Consider the following 9,953-nt stretch of genomic DNA (forward strand, 5'->3'; position numbering starts at 1 on the left):
ACACATTGGGAGGGGTTTGTCCAAAGCTGCCTGAACCCGCAGCAGGAGTTTGCCCTGACAGTCCCCTTGACGTGTCCTGCTCAGGTTGGTTCCCCAGGTCACTCCCTCCACGCTGGCTGCAGCCCCTGTCCCTCTCTGGAGGGTGTGTGTTGCTGGCATCTCTGACTCATCCTCCTTTCCAAGCTAATCCTATACTTAAGAGGTAATTAAGACTAGTTGGTGGTCTAAAAAACTGTTGTGATGTTAAGCACATCTTCCATTTTTAAACTACCTGAGGTGGCTCTACCTCTTCCTCAAAGCCTGTCAAAAGGAGTAACAGGCTTTTCTTAAAATTTGGAAATAGTGTTCAGAGGGTTGTCTGAAGTTAGTCTGAAGAGGTCAAATGATTGAGGCTCCGTGAGATGCAATCTACATACATGGGAGAGCACAGAATTTTTCTTCAGTGAGGAAACTTGGCCTAAATGGACCTAAAACAGGGACAGAGTGGAGAGGAAAGATGATTGTGTGAGTTCTGCTGATCAGTGAGAGCTTCCTTAACCTTCATGGCCCCACTGCCCACAGATCTGTATCTGCCTAGAGTCTGCCCTGCACACTCAGCAGGAGGTCTGCTGGCCCTGGGCTGGCTCCAGGCTGCCTGCATTGCCTGGGGCACGGACCAGCCGCAGGACAGCATTCCCAAGTTGGGAAAGGATCTTATTATCAGATGACATAGCCTTTCCTGGGCTGCAAAGCATAGTAAAGCTGATATGTCTGTGTGTATGTGTGTTACTCCTTCAGCAGTCAAGGCTTGAGTTCTGTCCTCCAGGAGATAAACCCAATCTACTTCGTATTGCACCCTTTGTTCCCCACTGAGCTGGGGGACCTGTGATGAGTCAGGACACTCAGAGCTGCATGCAGTGCCTTCAGGAGGGGGCTGTGACAGCCAAATCCCTCTGCCAGGCAGGTTAAAAAACACCACACTGCTGCTCCTGCACTGTCTGCAGGCCTGCAAAGCCTGGACATGGGACAGAGCAGAGACTCTGACCAAAGGAAATAACAGGTTTCTTTTTATAGCCTGGTCTGCTCTGCCCTTGACATTAAGAGAGGCTCTCCATCTTCAGGGTGTGCTGCCAGCCAAGCAGAGGCAGGTGGCTCCTTGTGTTGGGGGAGCACAGAGCTCCTCCTGATGCAGGGAGGTTTTGTGCTTGATAGCAGGGGAAGGGTCTTCACATCAGAGCTTGTCACTTGTCACACGGGGAACAAACTGTCTTCTATGATTTCCTGGAAAACAGCATTTGTCTACAACACCAGAGGAGGCAGAGTTTGTAGGGCAAAGAGTGGAAATACCTTTATTTTGTCAGCCAATGCTGGGAGAAAAACAGTTTGGTTTTCATGTACTACAGCCTTTCCAGGAGTTTGGAAGAGACTCCATATTCACGCTTTTGTGCAATTGCCTGGGTCTGGCCAAGGTTCCCTGGAGGGGAATGACCTGTGCAATCCCACGTGCAGGCTCTGGGCACTTGTCCAGAGCATAGGAGTTCAAGGCTCCAGTTTCCTGGGCTCTTTGTGGTGTTAGCACATAAGGCAAACAGGAGCATTTCAACATGCTAATGACTGAGAGGATTCAGTTATCTTCAGCCACAATGAGCTGAGGCTCTTTGCCCATTCTGTAATATGCAATGTGACTTAAAAGGTTTGGTTTTTTGGATAATTCTCTGAAAAAGGTACAATTATTTGTACCTTTTTCAATGGTTTAAAGACAAGATTTCCCTTGTGGGTTTCTGTTGGTGCACATCTCTCTCTGCCCAGTTCTCAAGCCTCATGCTTAGCTTCTTGTTTCTCCCTTTAGCTCATGGTGGTCCCATGTGGAGATGGGACCCCCCGACCCCATCCTGGGGGTGACAGAAGCTTACAAGCGTGACACCAACTCCAAGAAGATGAACCTGGGAGTGGGGGCGTATCGGGACGACAACGGGAAGCCCTATGTCCTGAACTGTGTTCGCAAGGTGAGCTGCCTGCTGGGCAGGGCCAGATCCAGGTGCCAGGTACTCTGAGGGAGTCAGGGAAGGGGAAGGTCACTAAGCAAGTTTTGTCTGTTGATCCTTCAAATAAGCTCTGTCCCTAGCAGAGCAGGACAGTATTTGTGGATGTCTCCCTTAGCAAGACTAATGCTTTTGAGACATGACAAAGCCATTAAGTAGTACAGGACAAAACAGAAAATACATGTCCTGTTCCCATTCAGGTAACTCTAACTTGTTGCTGACTTATGTGAACCCTGCAATGTACCTGTTCTCTGAACTTCAGGGTGTTTCTTGAACAGGCTGATGTTCTTCAGGGCACCCCACAAGGGAGGAAGGGGCTGACATTGGCCGCTTAGTGGATTAGTCTTAGAAATTCTGCTGAGCCGATACTACCAGTTTCTCCATAAGCCAGTCTAAAACTCCAGCCCAGGGAGCTGGGCGTGGACATTGCCCTTGAAGGGATTATGGGGTCTTTTAGGGCTGTAGGGGTAGAAATAGGCTGTTAAATAGCTGGCAGCTGACACATGCATTGATTGGCTGCACTGACAGGGAGGGTGCAGGGAGAGTGCCTTTTCCATGTGTCAGAGTGGGGTTTAAAGCCATCCCTTGCCCTCCCTCTGTCTATGCAGCTGGGTCACAACCAGAGAGCCTGGCTGGTGTCACAGAGACAGTTTCCTGGTGGCATGTGAATACTGCCAGGGTCTGTGCCACTTCCAGCATGACAAGGCCCTACAAAACGTTTGCTACCCTACCTGGTTTGGGGATGTCTCCTATGTAAAGATGATATCTGCCTCTCAGTAACACTCAGGTCTTGCTTTTCTGCAGGACAATTCCTGCTTGGGCAAAGAAATGTGTGTCCTTGTGCAGCAGCATTGACTTGTAATGGGCTGGAAGTGGTGCTCTCTTCTGGTGCCAGGTTTCCTTGGCTCCACGGGACCAACACTGTCACCCACTGCGGGCTCTGGTGGCTGTGGGGTTTTATCTGAAATGTTTACTGCTGCCCCTTGCTTGGAATGAGCCCTGCAGAGAAACTCCTGTAAACCAACCTTTGCCCCTTTCGAGCAAGCAAATGTGCAGAGAAGTGACCTTCAGCTGTCCATCATTCTCTCCATGGTGATGCCTTCCTTGCTGAGCCTGTGTCCTCCCTTCCAGGCGGAGGCCATGATAGCATCCAAGAAGATGGATAAGGAGTACTTGCCCATCGGAGGACTGGCAGATTTCACCCGGGCATCCGCAGAACTGGCTCTGGGGGAAAACAGTGAGGCCTTCAAGAGTGGCCGGGTAAGGAGAGGCTGGGACACAAGGGGCAGGGAGGACACACGGTTTGTGTGTGGGTGCTCTGCAAATGTGGAAGAACCGCTGGGGTATTGATGCTTCTGAGTTGTGGGCTGGCTAGCTGGCCCCAAGGATTACTGCTTCCTCTGAAGCCTGGGGTGAAACAGCCCTGTCCAAGGAGGGGATTTAACCTTGCCAGAGGGCCCAACTCCCTGCCCTGGAGTTGGAGATGCTGACCCCTGTGGTCCCTCCAGCCCCTTGTCCCTGTTTTGGTGTGCTGCTGCCAGTGCTGACATAGTGACTGCGCTCTCCCTGTAACACAACATAGCTACTCAGATTTTTTTTTTCTTTTCTTGCAGTATGTTACTGTGCAGGGTATTTCTGGGACTGGATCTCTGCGAATCGGAGCCAACTTTTTGGTGAGTGCCTGGCCAGCAGTGGAAGGAAAGGACATATTTTAACCCGAGCTGAATTTTTACGGTTTTTTAATTGCTTGTATGTACATAACCTCTTTGAACACTCTGTCTTTCTATTGACCAGCAACGATTCTTCAAAGCCAGCCGTGATGTGTATCTACCCAAACCGTCCTGGGGCAATCACACTCCCATTTTCCGTGATGCTGGCATGCAGCTTCAGGCTTATCGCTACTATGACCCCAAGACCTGCAGCCTTGACTTCTCTGGAGCCATGGATGACATTTCTGTGAGTTGCCTTCCATGCCTGGAAGAAGGGAGGTCATGTGGAGAAACGGGTGGTGATATTACTTTACCCTATATGTGATCATGCAGCATGAAGCTGTGTCAGGGAAAGTTTAGGCTGGGTATTGGGAAAAGATTTTTCACCCAGAGGGTGGTTGGGCACTCAAGCAGGGTCCCAAGGGAAGTTGTCATGGCACCAAGTCTGCCAGGGTTCAAGGAGTGTTTGAACAATTCAGGCACATAGTGTGGTTCTCAGGGTTGTCCTGTGCAGGGCCAAGGAGGTGGACTCCTTATGGGTCCATTCCAGCTCAGAATATTCTATCATTCTATGATGCCTGAAGGCATTAAATCAAGGCTAGAAGCCTCACAGAGCTCATCTAAGCTGTCTCATCTGCTGAGGAGAATGCTCAGATATCATTGATGATTCATTCTCTGTAACATCTTTCTTAGAAAATTCCAGAGAAAAGCATCATCCTCTTACATGCTTGTGCTCACAACCCCACTGGGGTGGATCCCCGGCAGGAGCAATGGAAGGAGTTGGCAGCTACAGTGAAGGTAAGCAATGTCCCAGGGGTACTGTGCCATTCCTGGGCAAACCACATCTCTGGCCTTTCATGGGTGGCACCTGGTCTTCGCTTCACTAAAGGTTATTCCCTTCCATGAAGCCAGGATGGGTGTCATGTTCCTGACAGAAGCCAGCCAAATGTACCCAGAAAGCTTCCAGCTGACCATTGGGCTTTCTGCTGGCACCTTCCCAGGAAGCTGGAGCAGGGAGACCTGAAAGGAGAGCAACAGGGTTGAAAGCATGAGCTGTGATTGCTGGAGCGGAGCACCCAGTGCTGGTGTATTAAAAATGCTGGAAGATCTCTCACATGCCTGGTGTCTCCTTGCAAGCTTCAGCTGCAAATAGAAAGGAACAGGTTCTACCTTCTGCTCCTTCCTGCTGCTCCATCAAGCCTGTAGCCAGTGAAATTTGGCTTGGAGATACCTGGCCTTAGTAGGGTCCTGAGAATTGGTAGATATCAAAGTGATCTCTGTGGCCTACAGAAGGGTAGATCTAAGGGGCAGAGTATCTGGGGTATGAGCCTAGCTGACTAGGGAGTTCCCTGGTGATTTTCCTGGAAACTGGTAATGCAGAAGACATTGAAGTAGACTTTTATTACTGTTGAATTTACTTCTGCTTCCTGGGCCAGACTTGCACATCCCATAAATGCCCTGGAGGGTCTTTAGCTGCTGTTTTGATGTGTACTGGGTAGGTGCAGGTTTTGGGCTGCTTTCCCTGTGGTAAATGAAGGGGAATGGCTCTCTTTCTGGAGGAGAATTGCTGCAGGCAGACAGACGACTGTCTGCATGGCTTTTCTCAGCCTGCTGCCTTGCTCCTTGGAGGGATGCTCAGCTTCTGTGACACTCTCTTCCATCTTTGCTGGCAGAAACGAAACCTCCTCGTGTACTTTGACATGGCCTACCAGGGCTTTGCCAGTGGGGACATCAACCGGGATGCCTGGGCTGTGCGGTATTTCATCGAGCAGGGCATCAACATCGTCCTGTCACAGTCCTTCGCCAAGAACATGGGGCTGTACGGTGAGTGACAAGGAAATCATTTCATCCAGGCTGCTGGTGGGATCCCAGTACCTCCAAGGGTTAGCAGCCAGTGTCTTCCTGCTGCCTGTGTTCATCCTGCAGTATTGAGCAGGGATGACCCATTAGGAGCTGGTGGAGACCTTTCTAGAGAACAGCGATCCCCTACAGCTGTGTGGGGTTGGGTGCCACAGTGTAAGAAGGATATAAAGCTTTCAGAGAGTGTCCAAATGAGACTACAAAGATGGTGAATGGTCTAAAAGAGAAGCCATACAAGGAGCAGCTGAGGACACTTGCCGTGCTCATCCTGAAGAGAAGACTGAGGGCAGAGCTCATCACAGGCATCAGCTTCCTCTGAAGGGGCAGCATCAGCTCTCTGTGACCAGTGACAGGACCCAAGGGAATGACACAGAACTGTGTCAGGGAGGATTTAGGCTGGATATTTGGGAAAGGTTCTTAACCTAAAGGGTGATTGGGTATTGGAACAGGCTCCTTAGGGAAGTAGTCACAGCACTAAGCCTGACAGAGCTTAAGGAGTGTTTGGACAATGCTGTCAGACACAGGAATTGTGGGATTCTTGGGGTTGTTCTGTGCAGGGCCAAAAACTGGACTCAATAATCCTTCCAACTCTAGATATTCTGTGATTCTCTTAGGAGAGCGTGCGGGTGCCTTCACAGTGATCTGCAGTGATCCAGATGAAGCCAAGAGGGTCGAATCCCAGCTGAAGATCCTCATCCGCCCCATGTATTCCAACCCACCTGTGAACGGAGCTCGCATTGCCTCCATGATCCTGAACACCCCTGACCTAAGGAAGGAGTGGTAAGAAGAACTCTGTAATGTTCATGACAGTGCATGCCTTTGTGCAGCCTTGTGCTGTGCTTACTGTGTGCTGCTGTCACAGGCAGCCCTTAGCTTCAGCAACAGTCAGAACCTTGTTTACTCTGGAGAAATCCCTGCTTATGTCCTGGCATCAGCTGGTGTCAGTTTAACCTGACACAAACAGGTTTTTCTTGTGTTCTCAAGGAAGAAAACTCTGTATAAAGGAGGGGATAAAGCTCCTGAAGGATTGAGGGCTGCAGGAGCTGCCTATCCAAGAAGCATAAAAGTCTGAGGTGGTGTAGCCATGTAGCGTGTCTCATGTGGGGGAAGTGGAAGCATAAGCTCCCTGGGAATGAGACCCAAGAATGTACCCCTCATGCCCTAAGCCTGATTCCTGGCTGTGCTGTGCTGTTTTTACAGCCCCTTGGTGCCAGGTCCCTCCCAGCAGCTGGCCTGGCAGAACAAAGGTTGGCAGTGTGCTGTGGCCTCACTGGGGGCTGTGTTCTTTTGGCAGCATGACACTTGTGCCTGATGCAGTGCCCAGCAGAGACATTTCCTAGCAGTGCTGCTTTGGAGCAGGGCCTGTTTGCCAATGCTACCCCTGCACTCTTGGTTTATCTGTAGATACTATTTTATCTGGATTTGAGTAGTGCTGCCATCAGGCATCCTACTGACCCGTGGCTTTCAGATGTGAGAAATGTCTATATTCTGGTAGTCTTGTCCAACAGCAATGGAATAAATAAAAAGAGGTCACCTTCTGGTATCAGGAGAATGAAGCAGCTCCCCCAGCTGGAGCTACATCTTCATGCTCATCTGCATCCCTCTATGGGGCCCCTCCAGGTGGAGAAGTTGCTTTTCTATAGCTGGGGTGGGGAGAGCAGCATTGGTGTGTTCTAGCCCAGCTCTGAATGGTTCCTGGGTTGGCTCCTCAGGCTCATAGAGGTGAAGGGCATGGCTGACCGGATCATCAGCATGAGGACTCAGCTGGTGTCCAACCTCAAGAAAGAGGGATCCTCCCACAACTGGCAGCACATCACTGACCAGATCGGCATGTTCTGCTTCACAGGGCTGAAGCCTGAGCAGGTAAATGCAATTCCAGTGGTCTCTTAAGTGTCATTTGCAGTCCTCGTCAGTAAGTTTTTGACTGCAGATGCCAAAATGAGCCTTTGTAAGCACTTCTTCTCGGAAGGAACATCCTCCAGTCCCTAAGCACTGGCACATCATGGGGACCCCGGTCTTGCTCTGTTCCCTGGTGTACTTGGGGAAGTTGAAAGTAAATGCAGCTGTCATGTCTATCAAAGCAAGCAGTCACTGAGTGCTGCTCTGAAGTGACCTTAAAGGCCAGCTCAAGCAAGGTGACTCTTCCAGCTGAACATCTGCAGTGCTGCTGCTTGGCCTGAGAGCTGAGCAGCATCTCTGTTGGTGCACAGGGTACTCTGCAGGTAGTGGGATGCCCTGTCTGCTGGCAGCCAGTTTGCTTTGAGTTTCAGCAAGCTGGGTAAATTTGCATTTTGCTGACACAGCAGAGGTTGGCCTGCAGTTTGAACTTTGCTCTTTCTCCCCAGGTGGAGCGGCTGATCAAGGAGTTCTCAGTGTACATGACAAAGGACGGACGCATCTCTGTGGCGGGAGTTACGTCAGGCAATGTGGGTTACCTGGCTCATGCCATCCATCAAGTCACAAAGTAGAGACAAAGGGGTGCCCTGGAGCTGGTGGCTTTCCCTTCCTCACCAGTCGAAGATGAGGAGGGAAAAGAAACAAGCAGAATACTTCAACCACAGCACTTGAAGCCGCTGCTGAATGTATCTTGTAGATGAGTTGTAGAAGCCTTGTCAAATCCACGCTGTGTTGTGGAGCAGGGACATAATTGCTGGCTCCTGCTCGTCACAGCCGTTCTTCCCTGCTGTCCATCCTTTCTCCATCAGCCCCGGCACCTGTCTATGCTGGAGGAAGCAAATGCTTAGCAATGCCCTCCTACCAGTGTAGGCACCAAAAGCTTCTCCGCACACATTTCTCCATGAGAAGGCTTTGTGAGGCTTTTGACTGCTGGCCCAAGCAGAAGCAGGCAGGGAGCTGAGTGGGCTGAGTTGGAGGGCTGCTCTGGTGTGCTCCTCCAAGCTCCTCAGCCAGTCCCTGCTGCCAGCAGGCTCCATCCTCCATCATCCCAGCCTGGGGCTGGGCAGCACCAAAGCTGTCCTCTGACAAACAGCTCTGAGGACTTCTCACTACCAAACTCTGCTCCATCGTTGGCTTCGCTCTTTCCATCTTGGACTCTCCTTTCAGGTGTAATTCACAGTGGCATCAGTGCATGGGGCAGACCAGTGTCCCTCTGTTCAACCTATCTCACTTTCATACCTGGAGGTGAAACAATTTCTCACCCTCCCTGCTCCCCAATAACAATCTCCTCTGAAAACTGCTCTCTGGTGGTCTCTGCCTCGCCCCATTCCTGTCCTAAGCCCAGCAGTCCAGCCCTTTACCTCCAGCAGTCCTCCCTGCGGTATTTGTTGCGTGTCCCAAAGCTGTAAGCCAAGAGGCTGACCCTGCAGTATGCCCCTCATGTCGAGGTGTGGGGCATACCTCTCCCCTCTGTTCAACCACATATCTGGTGACACCAGAAAACAGAGATCTTGAGAGAAATCTGAGAGCTGATGACTCAAAAACCATACTGTCCTTCTAAGCCAAGTGTCCCTGAGGTCCTGTGACATACTGGACTCTGATTTTTAATCCAAATAAACTGGTGCATGGCTGTGTTGAGCTGGGGACTTCATCCTGTCATTGTGCAGCTGGATCCTGTCCCTTCCATGCACCAAACATTCCCTCTCAGGGCCATGCTAGCACAGGGGATCTTATATGACCAGTGAAACCTTCATCTCCTGAGAATCCCTTGTAGAGAGGCAGTTCCCACTGATGGGCCCCAGGAGCACAGTGTGTGTGAACTGAGGTTGTCCAGGTGTGAGCTAGTGTCACTGAAGAGCTGAAATTGAAGCCTGTGGTGTTGAACATAGGTGTTGCTGGCAAGAGGACAAATTCCCAAAAGCTGTCTGCCTTGGGACATGGGGCCATCTTTGGCCACTGCCGCACAATGGAGTGGAGCTGGAGTCATTACCTCTTAAGTCTGCGCACTGTCTCAATCCATAGGCACCTCTTCCCTCTGCAGCCATACCAGGGTATTTAGCAGGGCAGTCCTCATTTCCCATTCCTGCCCAGGGCAGCTGTGTGCCCATTGGAGCTGGGACAGGTCCAGTCTGGTGCACCTGACCCGGTCTAGTGCACGTTGTTGCCAGACTTGCTGGAAGGCTGGATCCTGCCGCCGCTCCCTGACAGAAAGTTTCCGCTCCCACGCCGCTTGTTTACTGGCCCGATGCCCACAGCCGCTGCTTGCTGTCCTTTGTGCAATAAACCGCTTTCCATGCCGCACACGCCGTACGTGCTGCCCCACGGCTCTGTGGGTTCCTGTGCTGTGGTCCTCGGTTCTGCGTGGCTCTGGAGCTGCCGCCTCCTGCCCTCTTACCCGCGCGGGGCCGTTCTTCTGCTCGTTCTCTGTACAATAAAAGCACCCTGGAGCACAGCCCTGTCTCTGGCT

General features: G+C 51.2%; 1 protein-coding gene across 1 annotated transcript; it reads left to right on the forward strand.

Annotated features, from left to right (window-relative positions):
- Positions 1–1,832: 1,832 nt before the first annotated feature.
- Positions 1,833–9,938, forward strand: GOT2 (glutamic-oxaloacetic transaminase 2). Its single transcript, XM_005422746.1, has 9 exons — positions 1,833–1,985; positions 3,153–3,281; positions 3,635–3,694; positions 3,816–3,977; positions 4,424–4,528; positions 5,404–5,554; positions 6,205–6,370; positions 7,303–7,453; positions 7,936–9,938. Exons 1-9 carry the CDS (start codon positions 1,851–1,853, stop codon positions 8,056–8,058), a joined length of 1,182 nt encoding a protein of 393 aa, XP_005422803.1. The 5' UTR covers positions 1,833–1,850; the 3' UTR covers positions 8,059–9,938.
- The last annotated feature ends 15 nt before the right edge of the window (positions 9,939–9,953 follow it).

The sequence above is a fragment of the Geospiza fortis genome, unplaced genomic scaffold (assembly GCF_000277835.1).
Source record: "Geospiza fortis unplaced genomic scaffold, GeoFor_1.0 scaffold97, whole genome shotgun sequence".
Classification (NCBI taxonomy): Eukaryota; Metazoa; Chordata; class Aves; order Passeriformes; family Thraupidae; genus Geospiza; species Geospiza fortis.